The sequence below is a fragment of the Oncorhynchus tshawytscha genome, linkage group LG12 (genome assembly GCF_018296145.1).
Source record: "Oncorhynchus tshawytscha isolate Ot180627B linkage group LG12, Otsh_v2.0, whole genome shotgun sequence".
Taxonomy (NCBI): domain Eukaryota; kingdom Metazoa; phylum Chordata; class Actinopteri; order Salmoniformes; family Salmonidae; genus Oncorhynchus; species Oncorhynchus tshawytscha.
The window spans coordinates 7,261,131-7,278,505 of record NC_056440.1 but is presented as its reverse complement, the minus strand read 5'-3'; the positions used below and the strand labels follow the sequence as shown (position 1 = coordinate 7,278,505).

Sequence of the window (17,375 nt, the reverse complement as noted above, 5' to 3'; positions counted from 1 at the left end):
AATTACCAGATGAATTCTTTTGTTTTACCTGCCTCTTGATTCTAGTTCATCTTGTCATCTGTATTTGTTTGACAATGTGGCATGGTTTTAGCAATCCATGTTGGAACATCATTAGCATTGAAATTGTTCAAGAAATGCATTTTGAATCATTTGTTGATGAACAATTTGTTAAACACGAAATTAGATATTTTATTTATTTAGATAATTGCATGTTAAGGGGTTTACAGTATCAGCGATTGATCGTCTTGTATCAAACACGAGGTGTTCCCAAGCATTTTGGGGACAAAAATAACAATTATTTTCTCAATTGTTAACAAAATAAGGGGGGTATAAACATGAATATTCATAACACAATTAACAATTCAAACACGAAAACCATCTGTGGAAAAAAAAATCTGAATATCACCATCAAAACAGGAACACAAAGTCAACCTTGGAGAAAAGATGAACTTGTGATTGGTCCTTTGCTTCTATGAAAAAAAATGATATGAATCTTATCAAAAGATCCAAAATCTGTAAAACTGATGACCTACTTTGTCAACCTCTAAACTAACCCGTATCGTTAGTTAGTTTCACATCAACCCTGTACAGTTCTACATTCTACATTCTACATTAGCTCCAGCCCTGCTTCCTATCTGAACCTCTACATTGAGGTTGTAATAGCTACAGCCCTGCTTCCTATATGAACCTCTACATTGAGGTTGTAATAGCTACAGCCCTGCTTCCTATCTGAACCTCTACATTGAGGTTGTAATAGCTACAGCCCTGCTTCCTATCTGAACCTCTACATTGAGGTTGTAATAGCTACAGCCCTGCTTCCTATCTGAACCTCTACATTGAGGTTGTAATGGCTCCAGCCCTGCTTCCTATCTGAACCTCTACATTGAGGTTGTAATAGCTACAGCCCTGCTTCCTATCTGAACCTCTACATTGAGGTTGTAATGGCTACAGCCCTGCTTCCTATATGTACCTCTACATTGAGGTTGTAATAGCTACAGCCCTGCTTCCTATATGAACCTCTACATTGAGGTTGTAATAGCTACAGCCCTGCTTCCTATCTGAACCTCTACATTGAGGTTGTAATAGCTACAGCCCTGCTTCCTATCTGAACCTCTACATTGAGGTTGTAATGGCTCCAGCCCTGCTTCCTATCTGAACCTCTACATTGAGGTTGTAATAGCTACAGCCCTGCTTCCTATCTGAACCTCTACATTGAGGTTGTAATGGCTCCAGCCCTGCTTCCTATCTGAACCTCTACATTGAGGTTGTAATAGCTACAGCCCTGCTTCCTATCTGAACCTCTACATTGAGGTTGTAATAGCTCCAGCCCTGCTTCCTATCTGAACCTCTACATTGAGGTTGTAATAGCTACAGCCCTGCTTCCTATATGAACCTCTACATTTAGGTTGCAATAGCTACAGCCCTGCTTCCTATATGAACCTCTACATTGAGGTTGCAATAGCTACAGCCCTGCTTCCTATCTGAACCTCTACATTGAGGTTGCAATAGCTACAGCCCTGCTTCCTATCTCAACCTCTACGTTGAGGTTGTAATAGCTACAGCCCTGCTTCCTATCTGAACCTCTACATTGAGGTTGCAATAGCTACAGCCCTGCTTCCTATCTGAACCTCTACATTGAGGTTGTAATAGCTACAGCCCTGCTTCCTATCTGAACCTCTACATTGAGGTTGTAATAGCTACAGCCCTGCTTCCTATCTGAACCTCTACATTGAGGTTGTAATAGCTACAGCCCTGTATCCTTTTGTCAGCAATTTATGTTATTCTTCAATAACACAAACTCCAAAGCAAATCGGGGGAAGAAAAATAGGTTTATTTGAGAAGGACGAATCCAGATGTTATGCTGGGAGGTAGATGTTCAGTCTCCTCTGTCCTCAGTTTTCCTCAACTGAACAAAGGAACAGGATTCCACTTATACCCCCCCACCTTAGCCTGGGTTTTACCAATCAGAAATCCTTGCAGTACCACTGGGTCAATGGCCAAATAACAAGTATCCTGCTCCAGACTCAATGTACAGAACGTAGGACACGTAGCTCTGAGTTCAGGACTGACATTCCACATTCTAAACAGCTGTTGAACTGAAAACCCTACTCCTATTTACAATACGCTATTGACCATTTAGTATTCTAGTTTTTAGTCCTCTCATCCTTTGCATCGTGTAGTCATCTACAAAATATTGTTAAACTTCTTTTAACCTCAACATTGAGGTTGTTGTGGCTACAGATCTGCCTTCCTTCTTAAACCTCTACATTGAGGTTGTTGTGGCTACAGCCCTGCTTCCTTCCTAAACCGTGTTACCCTTTGACCTGTGTTTGGGCTGTGTTCCAGAGCCATTTCTCCCTGCATTAGCCTCATCAGGGACTTAATATGTGCCTATGTGCCACCCCATGGGGGGAACCGCCCTGGCACGTGCCCCGCCATGCAGCACAGTGGCAGTCACACACACACACACACAGTGTCTCCACCTCACACGTGCCGCATTGTCTTGACAGCTCACTCCAATTACGGGGCCTCCCTGTCCTGTCACATGTACCGCGGCGCCTCTTCCCTCAGCTCAGATTGCATGTGACCCTCATCCAGCACCACTGGAGGAACGCTGGCTCTCTGTTGGAGGGAACAGGGAATGGGCTCACACACACGCACTTGTGAGCACCCATAGGCTCACAGATACACACAAGTGTATAGGCATACACATACACACACTCACTCTCTTTCTCTGTCTCTCTGTCTCTTTCTCTCTCTCTCTCTCTCTCTCTCTCTCTCTCTCTCTCTCTCTCTCTCTCTCTCTCTCTGTCTGTCTGTCTCTCTCTCTCTCTCTCACTCTTTCTCTCTCACTCTTTCTCTCTCTCTCTCTCTGTCTCTCTTTCTCTCTCTTCTCTGTCTCGATCTCTCTCTCTTGATCTCTTTCTCTCTCTTTCTCTGTCTCTCTTTCTCTCTCTTTCTCTGTCTCTCTTCTCTGTCTCGATCTCTCTCTCTTGATCTCTTTCTCTCTCTCTTTCTTTCTCTCTCTCTCTCTCTCTCTCTTTCTCTGTCTCTCTCTCTCTTTCTCTGTCTCCTCTGTCTCGATCTCTCTCTCTTGATATCTTTCTGTCTCACTCTCTCTCTCTCTCTCTCTCTCTCTCTCACTACTTTATGTGTTCATTAAATTCACTCACAGTTAGACATTTGTGTGGAAACACCCATAGCCGTGGGACGATGTCCAGGGTGCTGCAATCTTTTTGCCCGCGTCAGCTATGGAAACATCATTTGACCCCCAAAACAGATGAGGAAAACATTCCATATGCATGTTTTTATTTTCTTCTTCTTGACATATCAACATTATGCAAATCAGCTGAGTCTTGCTGGTGGTTGGGGGGGGGTTGGTGTTCCCGGGTTACACTGGAAGGCTTTATGTCAGCGTATGGTTTTGGTGTATCTCTCAGTCTCTGGGTCTGTGTAGGGGGTGGTGGTGGGGGGGGGGGAATTAAAACAGTACAGATGAGCCTACTGGGCCTGTCTGTGTGTGTTGAATGTTCGTCTGCAGGGTCAGGACAAAGGAAAGGGAAATGTCATCCTGATAGGAAGGACGGAGACTGTTTAGTTCGCTCTGTCTATGACCAGGGTTTTCCTAAACGTTGTCATGCAAGGTAGCATTATACCCATGTCTTGGGAATCTGATCACGCCTCATGTTTTCCCTTACCAACTGCTTATTGAACCCATCACAAGCAGCTCTGTCACGTTCTCTGTAGTGCTAGATTAAAACGAGTTACATAGTAATGCTATACAAGTCAAAGTAGTAGTAGTGTGTGTGATTCAGATCTCTGTATTTGAACACAACATTCACGGTCATTTACAAGCAGAGCCAGTTTCCTAACTGAGAGATGGGTTGGGAATCAATCCCTGTTGTTTCGTGAATTGGCATGTTCTTTTATTCTTCATACACTCCAGTGTGTCGCTAGTCGCTAGCTACCCAAGGACCAATCCCACCATCCCGGCTCCATCTGATCCTCTTGGTATGCTTCCAGTTAGACCCCCCACACCACTTCTCCACTCCTCCCCTTCTCCTATGATTATTTCATCATTCTAAATTCTTAATGCTGGGGTGCTGTGGATTGGAATTAAAATTGGTAGAGCTGGGAGCCGGCTTGGGTTAGACTGGGTGTAGAGACATACATAACCACTAGAGCTATTTGGCCGAGGCGTGGCGTGGCTCAGTCCCGGTGCCTCAGTTGGCTTCCTCTCTTCCATTAGTACCATCTGTGCCTTTCTGCTACCCAGAGCTCTTAGCTGGCAATGATGTGCACTTTACTTTGACTGACTAAAACCAGGAGAAGGGAGGGGGGCAAGAGAGGAAAGAGACGGCGAGCAGGCGGGATGGGAGACATGGTGGGGCAGGAAACAGCTGGAGGAAGCTGCTGTGGCTTTGTACAACGTACGCTTCTGTAGGCTTCATGAGAATTAAGTTTATCCTCGGACCGACGAACAGGCAGCGCTGGTCCTCGGACCGACCGTTTATTGGATGTTGGGATGGCATTCGTTTTTTTTTGCGGTAAATCTTGTATGCGCGAACAAACAAAATGAGTGTCTGACCTCATAGCCTCTTGGACAAACAGTCACGGAAATAACGTTTGAAATCTGATGGGGCAAGATGACCCGGACATTAATGTCATCGTGCTGTGTCATGTGGCCAATCATGTGCCTGTTTGTAACCTTTATATGGGGCTTTTTTTAATCCAACGGCCCCCTTTTTTATTTTTTTATGTCAGAGGGTCCATCACCGTCCTTAGACAATTGCTTATATTTTTGGAGACATGCTCTTTTCTGGATAAGGCCTAAAATACAGGACACGATAAGGCCTAAAATACAGGACACGATCTTTTCTGGATAAGGCCTAAAATACAGGACACGATAAGGCCTAAAATACAGGACACAATCTTTTCTGGATAAGGCCTAAAATACAGGACACAATCTTTTCTGGATAAGGCCTAAAATACAGGACACGATCTTTTCTGGATAAGGCCTAAAATACAGGACACGATCTTTTCTGGATAAGGCCTAAAATACAGGACACAATCTTTTCTGGATAAGGCCTAAAATACAGGACACGATCTTTTCTGGATAAGGCCTAAAATACAGGACACAATCTTTTCTGGATAAGGCCTAAAATACAGGACACGATCTTTTCTGGATAAGGCCTAAAATACAGGACACGATCTTTTCTGGATAAGGCCTAAAATACAGGACACAATCTTTTCTGGATAAGGCCTAAAATACAGGACACGATCTTTTCTGGATAAGGCCTAAAATACAGGACACGATAAGGCCTAAAATACAGGACACGATAAGGCCTAAAATACAGGACACGTTAAGGCCTAAAATACAGGACACGATAAGGCCTAAAATACAGGACACGATAAGGCCTAAAATACAGGACACAATCTTTTCTGGATAAGGCCTAAAATACAGGACACGATAAGGCCTAAAATACAGGACACGATAAGGCCTAAAATACAGGACACGATAAGGCCTAAAATACAGGACACGATAAGGCCTAAAATACAGGACACGTTAAGGCCTAAAATACAGGACACGATAAGGCCTAAAATACAGGACACAATCTTTTCTGGATAAGGCCTAAAATACAGGACACGATAAGGCCTAAAATACAGGACACGTTAAGGCCTAAAATACAGGACACGATAAGGCCTAAAATACAGGACACGATAAGGCCTAAAATACAGGACACAATCTTTTCTGGATAAGGCCTAAAATACAGGACACGATAAGGCCTAAAATACAGGACACGATCTTTTCTGGATAAGGCCTAAAATACAGGACACAATCTTTTCTGGATAAGGCCTAAAATACAGGACACGATCTTTTCTGGATAAGGCCTAAAATACAGGACACGATCTTTTCTGGATAAGGCCTAAAATACAGGACACAATCTTTTCTGGATAAGGCCTAAAATACAGGACACAATCTTTTCTGGATAAGGCCTAAAATACAGGACACAATCTTTTCTGGATAAGGCCTAAAATACAGGACACGATAAGGCCTAAAATACAGGACACGATCTTTTCTGGATAAGGCCTAAAATACAGGACACGATAAGGCCTAAAATACAGGACACGATCTTTTCTGGATAAGGCCTAAAATACAGGACACGATAAGGCCTAAAATACAGGACACGATCTTTTCTGGATAAGGCCTAAAATACAGGACACAATCTTTTCTGGATAAGGCCTAAAATACAGGACACGATCTTGCTATGTCCTGAAACCAAAGGCCCAGTGCAGTCCAAAAACATGATTTTCCCGCGTTTCATATATAATACACACTATGAGGTTGGAATAATCGGCACCATGTTTAAATCAATGCTCACATCTTCTAACATCTGATGTGTGTGTCCCAAATGGCGCCCTTTTTCTATACAGGCCCTGGTCAAAAGTAGTGCACTATAAATGAAGTAGGGTTCAATTTGGTACGCAGACAATGTCTTAATCAATGCTCAGATCTAACGCTAGCATTCCTCCACTGTACGTGTCGGTCTCTTAAGAAGCTGTACTGATATCTCACAGCTGCCATTGACTAGATTAGGGAGCTGATTAGGGAGCTGATTAGGGAGCTGAACTGATACCTCACAGCTGCCATTGACTAGACAGGATTCCCAGTTTGATTAGGGAGCTGAACTGATACCTCACAGCTGCCAGGGACTAGACAGGATTCCCAGTTTGATTAGGGAGCTGAACTGATACCTCACAGCTGCCATTGACTAGACAGGATTCCCAGTTTGATTAGGGAGCTGAACTGATATCTCACAGCTGCCATTGACTAGACAGGATTCCCAGTTTGATTAGGGAGCTGAACTGATACCTCACAGCTGCCATTGACTAGACAGGATTCCCAGTTTGATTAGGGAGCTGAACTGATACCTCACAGCTGCCATTGACTAGACAGGATTCCCAGTTTGATTAGGTTGAAAAACGAAGATGTAAAAATGGAGCTGCAGTTCTACCCTAATGTCCTTTGGGGCTTTCTACCCTAATGTCCATTGGGGCTTTCTACCCTAATGTCCATTGGGGCTTTCTACCCTAATGTCCGTTGGGGCTTTCTGCCCTAATGTCCGTTGGGGCTTTCTGCCCTAATGTCCATTGGAGCTTTCTACCCTAATGTGCATTGGGGCTTTCTACCCTAATGTCCATTGGGGCTTTCTACCCTAATGTCCATTGGGGCTTTCTACCCTAATGCCCATTGGGGCTTTCTACCCTATTGACCTTTGGGGCTTTGTACCCTATTGTCCTATGGGGCTTTCTATCCCAGTGTCCTTTGGGGCTTTCTACCGTATTGTCCTTTGGGGCTTTGTACCCTATTGTCCTATGGGGCTTTCTATCCCAGTGTCCTTTGGGGCTTTCTACCGTATTGTCCTTTGGGGCTTACCAGATATCTGTTTCTGGTAACACTCTCCTGTTGGTGGTGGAGACACTGATGTTTACTTACTTCCATGTACCTAGTGCTTGTAAACGAGGCAAAATGGCGTGATCGTCAGTGAGCTTAATGTTGTTGGCTGTAGCCCTGGTGGCTCTAATTTCCCTACAGGACAGATGGCAGTGCTATGTGTGTGTGTAGTGTGTACGTGCGTGTGTGTTTCGGTGTGTGTATGTGCGCCGGCGAGGGACTGTGTGGACCGATGAGGGCCTTGAGTGTGGACGGGAGGGAGTGTTGCTCAATCTCTGGCACTGCTGCCATCCCCTTGCAGCTGCGCTTTTCCCCCAGCCTCCCTCCGTTTTCAACTTCTTCATTTGTTCAATATGTAGCTAGTCGATAGGGGATAAAGCAAGAACACATGCCTGATGTGTGACTCCACTGATAGACAGGGACATTGAAATGTGTCCATTGTAGAGGTATTGCAAGTGTTTTGCAGAGAAAGAATAACTGTTCATTTAATATGAGGGTTTTGGATAGGGGAAGAAGTTTAACTGTAGAATTGTTCTTTAATTATTATATTTAAGTTTCAGCCACTCATTTAATTGAGTCTTGTAACTTCATAGATATAAGTGGTGGCTAAAAGCCAAAGGACACATTGTAGCTTTTACAGTCTCTCATTTCCTTCCAAACAAATATTTTACAGTCCGTAATTATTGTTTACTATATCAAATTTCAAATAAAACATTTTATGCAAGTTATATTGAGACATTTTATTCAAACATAAGATCCACAAAAGGTCGTAGTCTGCCTAGTTCCAATGGTCCATGTTATAAACTCCCTCAGCAGTGTTCTTGCCAGGGATTTCCTATTACAGATGCACCTTGTTTTATTGGTCTCAGTCCCTCATGCAGAAACTGTAGAAACTGGACAGGGTAAGACAGATCCTTGTAGTGTTGTTGGGGGAATCAAGCCGTTCAGAGAGAGATGAGATACAAAATCACTCACAAACATGGACTTCTGGAGCCTTGCCCAAGAACCAGCCCAAACTCTGATCGACAAACATGTTCTTGTTCTCTGAAGTCTGGCTGCAGACCTCTGTAGCTCCAGACAACATGGTGGAGCAGAGACTCCAAAACCTCTACCAAGATGGTTTGACATCGCCAGGCCAAAGCTATGGGCAGATAAGCCAAGAGGTGTACGTACACACAGGGTGACATCTTGTCAGGTCAAATATTTTGAGATTTGTTGCCAAAAACATCTGTTTTGTCCACTCGGGAATACTTAACACCACACTTGTTTTAGAACATCTTGGGAATACAGCAGATTGTGAATGTGATTACAGTTGAGTTTTCTGCTTATACTTACTGAAAACCTAGCTTAAACTCTCTCGAATGGCATCTGCCTCTTGGTCATTATAGGAAGGCGAGGTTTCAAAATGAATAATGGTGCAAGAATGACTGAGAAGTGACTAATTTTGGCAGCATCTTTCTCCACATTTGGTGCAAATGTCCAAATGACAGGCATTGTCTGATGAAAGGGTGTGTTCAAAATGAGAAGGCGAAAAAAAACACACAGTTCAGGGATTACCTCAATCAGGCTTTCTTTCCAACTCTGTGGTTCATACTGCCTCTTCATTGTATAGATGAATTGCCTCAATCAGGCTTTCTTTCCAACTCTGTGGTTCATACTGCCTTTCCATTGTATAGATGAATTGCCTCAATCAGGCTTTCTTTCCAACTCTGTGGTTCATACTGCCTCTTCATTGTATAGATGAATTGCCTCAATCAGGCTTTCTTTCCAACTCTGTGGTTCATACTGCCTCTTCATTGTATAGATGAATTGCCTCAATCAGGCTTTCTTTCCAACTCTGTGGTTCATACTGCCTCTTCATTGTATAGATGAATTACCTCAATCAGGCTTTCTTTCCAACTCTGTGGTTCATACTGCCTCTTCATTGTATAGATGAATTGCCTCAATCAGGCTTTCTTTCCAACTCTGTGGTTCATACTGCCTTTCCATTGTATAGATGAATTGCCTCAATCAGGCTTTCTTTCCAACTCTGTGGTTCATACTGCCTTTCCATTGTATAGATGAATTGCCTCAATCAGGCTTTCTTTCCAACTCTGTGGTTCATACTGCCTTTCCATTGTATAGATGAATTGCCTCAATCAGGCTTTCTTTCCAACTCTGTGGTTCATACTGCCTCTTCATTGTATAGATGAATTGCCTCAATCAGGCTTTCTTTCCAACTCTGTGGTTCATACTGCCTCTTCATTGTATAGATGAATTACCTCAATCAGGCTTTCTTTCCAACTCTGTGGTTCATACTGCCTCTTCATTGTATAGATGAATTACCTCAATCAGGCTTTCTTTCCAACTCTGTGGTTCATACTGCCTCTTCATTGTATAGATGAATTACCTCAATCAGGCTTTCTTTCCAACTCTGTGGTTCATACTGCCTCTTCATTGTATAGATGAATTACCTCAATCAGGCTTTCTTTCCAACTCTGTGGTTCATACTGCCTCTTCATTGTATAGATGAATTACCTCAATCAGGCTTTCTTTCCAACTCTGTGGTTCATACTGCCTTTCCATTGTACATGACAGAACACTTAAAATCATAAAACTGAATAAGTATCTCAAACCTGTAGCTATAAATACCATTTTATATTGTACAGTATTTCAACATGAACACAACCATATTGTATTGCAGTTTGAAGTGCAGTTGGATACGCTATGCTAACGCCTCCGTCCGAGTCTCTGTAGCAGATCTGAAGTGTAGAAAGTTAACTTCTCAATATCTCCCAATGTGTTTCAGTCCAAACCTAATGGAGGGGTTTTTATTTGGTACCTATTTATCACCAGACAGTAGCTTACAGCTCTCTCTATACTTCTCTCTCTCCTACTACAAGGAGAGAGAAAACACCCCTGCCTGTACCCCTTTGTCTCTTCACTTCTCAACCTCCCCACCTCTGACGTCTACTCATCTATCCTTCCTTCATCCAGTCAGTCGTCCATCCATCCGTCTAATTAAATTCCTCTGACATCCCATGCTGACATGTAGACTTTTCTATTGTTCCCGCTCTCTGTAGTCTGGCGAGCGACACACGCACAGGTGGGCAGTGCTCCCTCTGTGTGTGTGTGTGTGTGTGTGTGTGTGTGTGTGTGTGTGTGTGTGTGTGTGTGTGTGTGTGTGTGTGTGTGTGTGTGTGTGTGTGCTCTGAAACCTGGCCCAGTTACAGTAGATTACACACTGCCAAGTCAGAGCTCAATGGACTGTGAACATGATCAGGGGAGCTGGAATGCAGGCCCAGTTAGCCAGCTCCAGTTGGCCAGCTCCAGTACTATCCTCCAACCCCAGTTAGCCAGCACTATCCTCCAGCCCCAGTTAGCCAGCTCCAGTACTATCCTCCAACCCCAGTTAGCCAGCTCCAGTACTATCCTCCAACACCAGTTAGCTAGCTCCAGTACTATCTTCCAGCCCCAGTTAGCCAGCTCCAGGCCCTCCAGAGCCCCAGCCCCAGTTAGCCAGCGCCAGTACTATCCTCCAGCCACAGTTAGCCAGCTCCAGGCCCTCCAGAGCCCCAGCCCCCAGACATAATGCTCCTGCTGGGAAGCAGCTTTTTCAAAGTCCCCCTCTCGTTTTAAACCCCAGAAAATCCAGTGAACTTAGCTGCTCTGGTGTCTGCGGCCAAAACAGCATCTGATGTGCCTTATTTGTTGACTGTGTGAGATTAGGCACAGAGGGTCGACGCAAAGTCCACACTATGCGTGCATACACACACACACACAAACACACACAAGATTTCAAGAGAGGAAAACAAGAATTCTCTCTTTTGTCCAAAGCCCAGTTCTAGTCCAAACAAATTTTAGCAAGCACAACCCGTGTGTGGAAGCGCTAACTGTTGTGGCTGTAACCCCCCCCCCCTGCAACATTGAACCATAATGTCTGTTGGACTCACCAGTGGAGGAGTACTACAATGGTCTCTGATCTTTGATCAGATTTGGATGCAGTTTCTGGATGCTCACATCATCTCAGCCATTGCATTGGCATCCACACGGTTAGTGCATCCAATATGTCAGGGTTGTGCTTTTGTCTCTGTGAGTGTGTGAGTGTGTGTGTGGGGAGGGGGTGCGAGAGGGAGGGAGAGAGAGAGAAAACTAATGGAAGGGAGAGCAAGAGAGAGAGAGGAACGGAGGGAGGGCAGGGCACAGTGTCAGGGTTGTGCTTCAGTCTCTGGGTGTGGGAGAGTGGCAGTGGTGGTGGCAGGTTGGGGAGGGGACGAGTGTTCTTGGCTTGGCCGCTGTCTGTATATTAGTTGTACTAGGGCTCCCTCTTGGTGCCAGTGAGAGCTGGAACTATACCACTGCACTGTTTCCCCTGCCAGCAGTAAGGCTGGCTGAGACAGCTGCTCAACTGGGCCTCCTGTGGTCCACAACAGGATTGGGGTCAATTCCAATTTTATTTAACCTTTATTTTTTATCAGGAAGTCATACAGGGAGTCATTCAGAACAACTGAAATGACAGAAATGCACACGTCAAAACATAAATACAGAAAGGAAACGCTGTCTTTAAAAAAAAAACTCATTCTTCATTAATAAGGTTCTCAATCAGCTTTCTGAATTGCCCTAGAGAGGCACCAGAACATCCTAGGGAGGCACCATAACCTCCTAGAGAGGCACCAGAACATCCTAGGGAGGCACCATAACCTCCTAGAGAGGCACCAGAACGTCCTAGAGAGGCACCAAAATATCCTAGAGAGGCACCATAACCTCCTAGAGAGGCACCAGAACGTCCTAGAGAGGCACCAGAACATCCTAGAGAGGCACCATAACCTCCTAGAGAGGCACCAGAACGTCCTAGGGAGGCACCAGAACATCCTAGAGAGGCACCAGAACATCCTAGAGAGGCACCATAACCTCCTAGAGAGGCACCAGAACGTCCTAGAGAGGCACCAGAACATCCTAGAGAGGCACCAAAACATCCTAGAGAGGCACCATAACCTCCTAGAGAGGCACCAGAACATCCTAGAGAGGCACCATAACCTCCTAGAGAGGCACCAGAACATCACTTTTGAGAACATTTTGAAGATTGTTCCACAAATAAGGTGCAAGACAACTGAAAAGTGATTTAGTACACATAAATTACAATTCTACTGTTGAACATCTATCTATTAAAAATATATTTTCAAAGAATAGAAGTTATTATTTCAAACTATTTCAATTCAAATCACTGAGTGACTTTAATTAGAATTGACCCCAACCCCCATGTTACCCCATGCTGCCTTATACAGGACCCTGGTGAATGGGATGAGACCACCACCGTCAGAGGTCTACATTGAGATGTTGTAGAAGTGGTGGCCATGTTGGTGGCATGTGCTGTAAAGCATTAACACTATAGTAGTAAATAGAGGGAGAGTTGTGAGAGTGAGTCCTCATGTTGTGCATTAATGCATATTGTTACAACAGTTTTGCAATGTGGAACAAGATGTTATTTACTTGTACAGTATACTATCTATCACTTGAATATTTGACATAGGCAATAGCATAAACAATTCTTCTAAACATATATATCAATGTAAGATTTTTTATCATTTGTAATGTTACTGATAGGTGAAATTATAAAAGTTTCCAATGAATTTGATTTAGTACGTTTTAACATTTTATATATATATATATTAAAAAATATATACAATTAAAGACTTTCATCAGAAACTGAATTTTTATAGTTTTAAAATGTTAGTATATATAAATTCAGTTATATATATATATACTAACATTTTAAAAATATAAAAGTTCACTTTCTGATGAGTCTTTCATTGTATATATTTTTTCATTTGTAGCAGAAAAATCTACAAATGTGTTGTAGACCTGGAAATGTATCAACATATTAAATATTTAACCGTGTTGCTATGCTACAGTAATTAGATTTACTTTAAAAGTATTTTAACTGTGTTGCTATGCTACAGTAATTAGATTTACTTTAAAAGTATTTTAACTGTGTTGCTATGCTACAGTAATTAGATTTACTGTAAAAGTATTTAACTGTGTTGCTATGCTACAGTAATTAGATTTACTGTAACAGTTTTTAACTGTGTTGCTATGCTACAGTAATTAGATTTACTGTAAAAGTATTTTAACTGTGTTGCTATGCTACAGTAATTAGATTTACTGTAAAAGTATTTAACTGTGTTGCTATTCTACAGTAATTAGATTTACTGTAAAAGTATTTTAACTGTGTTGCTATGCTACAGTAATTAGATTTACTGTAAAAGTATTTAACTGTGTTGCTATGCTACAGTAATTAGATTTACTGTAAAAGTATTTAACTGTGGTGCTATGCTACAGTAATTAGATTTACTGTAACAGTATTTGCCATTTTGGGGGAAAATACTACAATTTAATTTAGAATGATATTAACTGAAACAAATATTACAATGATTTAATTTATAAATAACTTTTTTTCAATAGCGATGAATGTATGTAATTTTTGGAGGGATGTTATTGATCCAAGACTAATACGATGTATGTGTTTCTCTTTTCAGGGGAGGTGTATTAATTTCAACCGAGTGCAGAACCGTTAGAAGACGAACACAAAGACGAACGTCTTCAACATTCAAATATGTGTTTTGAAGACCTAATATCCAAGAAGACTAGAAGTATCCAAAACCACTATTCATTTGCTTGTCTCAGTATCGTGCTCAAGGTGGAATCTCTTTCTCCATGATGTCTCCTGTCATTTCCAAAAGCATCTTTCTCATCAGAACATGTTCATATTTCCGTCCTTCCTTAACAGGGATATAACTTTATCATTTTTTACTTGTCCTTTTTTTTTAAAAACTTCACAAGAGGCCAAAGCTAATAAACAGCGAGGCACAAAACGCGGCCGATCGGATCTGGTTAGCTTTTTTTGTGCTCACTAAAGGCTTAACATATTCTGACCATATTGCGCCTTCTGTGGAAAACCTCATTTCATGGACACAGACGGAAGCTATCTTAAAAAAAGAAACATGCAGAGCGAGAGAACGGGTGAGGCTGTGCCGTTAGCATGGCAGTAGCAATACTCCCAGAGGGCCTTGACACACAGTGCACAAGTCCATCGCCTCTTGGCAACATCTCGTCACAAATCCTCTCCAACTCCTCTCCCTCCACTATCGTTTGAAAGATGCCCGGCGGGACCCCCTTTGACTGGAGATCCTGTCATTTTAACACTGAGAAGTGCACACGCATGACAAACTGTGGACAGCCAGGACGCCCTGAGGAATTGGAAGCAGTAGCTAAGACATTGCCCTTTAGTTTTGTGAAGACACCTTTCTTTCATTATGCACTGGGGACAAGGGGAGTTACTAGAGCGTTATCCCACCGCGGGCCGGGCCAGGACAGGACAGCCCCTCTGACCAGACCACCACAACTCTCCACTCTGACTACTTCTGAGGGATGGGCGCCTGAAGCCCCCGGCATGGTGCTTGGCTGTGTTTCCCCAATGTTTTGATGCAATCTGCTGTATGCTCACTAAGGCGTACAACATCACAACCCATAAACCTGCCAGTCAGTCAGTTGAAGAGTTTTTAAGATATAGATACAGCTGTCTCCCACTTCACTGCTACCCGTCCCCTCTGTCTCCAATTCTCCAAGGGCCTCCCTGCCTCTCTCCAGTCTCAGCCCTTTAGCTTCCACAGCAGAATATCCAAGTTTAATTAAAATAATTAAAGAGAACAGCAAGCAGCAGCCTGTGAAGATTTGATCGTCTTTTTTTTTTCTTTTTTTTTTTTAGCCCTTTTGACATTGAATGACCTAAAACTGTTCGTGCATTATTTGGAGAGAAAGAGGCCATCCCATCCTGTCTCCTTGGCGACGGTTTGGTGCACCCTGGCTGTCCGAAACCCAAACGCAAAACCAAGGCAACGGATGCGACGGACGGATAAGTATTGTTCATTTGCAGAAATGATGTTACCAAGCCTCGCACGCGTCGACCCCACCTCCAAAAAAAGCTGTAGTATATATGTATATATATATATATTTGTTGTAGATTTCTCAAGAGCGCTGTCATGACACCAATCCCAAAATGATGTCAGCGAGAGGGGAGCATTGTGGGGGAGGAAAGGCAGCAGCTGAATAGAAAAGGCTCCAACGATCCAGTCACTTTGGATACAGTACTTCAGATGCAAAATGGATATTCGAGTCGAAACCTGACAAAGCTCGCCCGGTTTTGATGGGAACCAGTATAGACAATGACCAGTGGCTGGGTCAGTGGGATGTCTCTGTGCAACCAGGGAAGCTTATCAAATGACACTAAAAATAAGTTCAACAACCATCAAGTTTCAGGGGGAATGGGCCAGGATTTTCACATTTGGTGGGCATGCGTGTGCACGAGACGGGTTGGGCGTGCACAACGTCGTCTCTGACTTAATTATTCCTTTGTTTTGTTATCTGGGTGGACAGGAATGACACTGATGGTCAGATACAATCCTTAGGGAACCGTGATATTATTTTTCATACACATTTTAGTCTCTTGTCTCATCTTCTGCAGAACATTTTAGTAAAAGATAATCAGCTTTGTTTAGATGAACTGTAGAAGAGCATATTTAACCGTTTTTTATATTTTCTTGTTATGTTACATCTGAGAGCACAGAGCTGCTATTAACCCATACTAGTTAGTTATTTACATACCAGGCCAAACACAGCTCTCCATCCTAACAACGCTTTACATTGGCTTCAGGTTCCCTCTCTTTCCCTTGTGCCATCTCCAAATGCTCCACGGCGAGAACACATTTTATACTCTTTATAAATAAAACATATTTATAGTATCGATATTTTAATATGACAAATATGCCTTTCCTTAAAAATATATTTATTTGTAATTTTTGTTGCACTTTTTCATTTTATTTTTGTGCAATTCAATTGCGAGATGCCCAAAATTCTTCTTTTTTTTTCCCAGCATAAGCTAAAAGTTGTTTTGAAAATAGTAATTTTAGTATAAACATTTTAAAACCCACATTTTAAATTATATCATAGTTTTTATTTGACATATGGAAGGCTGTAAATGATTATATTTTTAAATTGACATTTGTACAAAACAAACAGCTAATAAAAATGCGTTAAAAATGCGTTAAAGAGTAAGACTGTGTATTTTGATATCATTTATATCAGGATGTTTAATAATTACATTTTGCGATTTTAAAATCACCTCTGGTAGTCGTACCAGAATAATTTAAGTAGTCAATAATATTATTCAATGCAATCATGCAGTATTTTTCATTATTTTCCAAAATATTAAAATTATGTTTATTTGTGGTTTAATTGTAGATTGTCTGTCCTCATGTCTGCATTTCATGGATTATCATAGCACTTCAGGACAGGGCTGTACTACGGGCTTTAGATGCAGTACATACCAAGGAAAACAACTGTTCTCCAAACAGGTTTTTGTTGTTGTCTCTGTGCTATATTCATTCATGGGTTGCATATGTTATGTACACTGTATTGGTTTGTTTTGTCGTTTTTTTTTTTTTACATTAAATCATTTTTTAATGTATTTATCACAAATTCCTTACTACAATCACTTTTTTTTAATGTGACTACAATTACTCATTGTGATGTTACAGTGATTGTTATGTGTTGAATTCATTATTAAATCTTCAAGTGGAAACTGGAGCTCACATTTTTACTCGTTGTTCCTCTGCTATATAGCGAAGACGTGACCTGATACTATTTGAGTATGAGGGTGCTAAGGGCTATGTTTAATTGGGTCTGTACAGATTTATACGGGCCGACAGGGAATGTGATTAAATGCTGTATGTGGACAGAGATAGTGGACAGTGACCAGCCTCTCTCCCCTTGTAAAGCTTAACACCAGAGGCACCACACATACACACACACACACACACACACACACACACACACACACGCACAAAATACTCCCAAGGACCACAACACCCCAAAGAATAGGTTT

General features: G+C 42.3%; 1 protein-coding gene across 1 annotated transcript in view; it reads left to right on the top strand.

Moving 5' to 3' along the window:
* Nucleotides 1-17,082, top strand: part of LOC112237590 (anthrax toxin receptor 2) — a 144,951-nt gene extending 127,869 nt beyond the window's left edge. The window contains exon 16 of the mRNA XM_042331262.1: nt 13,972-17,082. Within this exon, the coding sequence (XP_042187196.1) occupies nt 13,972-14,010 (39 nt within the window). The 3' untranslated portion in view covers nt 14,011-17,082. The remainder of the gene's footprint in view (nt 1-13,971) is intronic.
* Nucleotides 17,083-17,375: the final 293 nt, after the last annotated feature.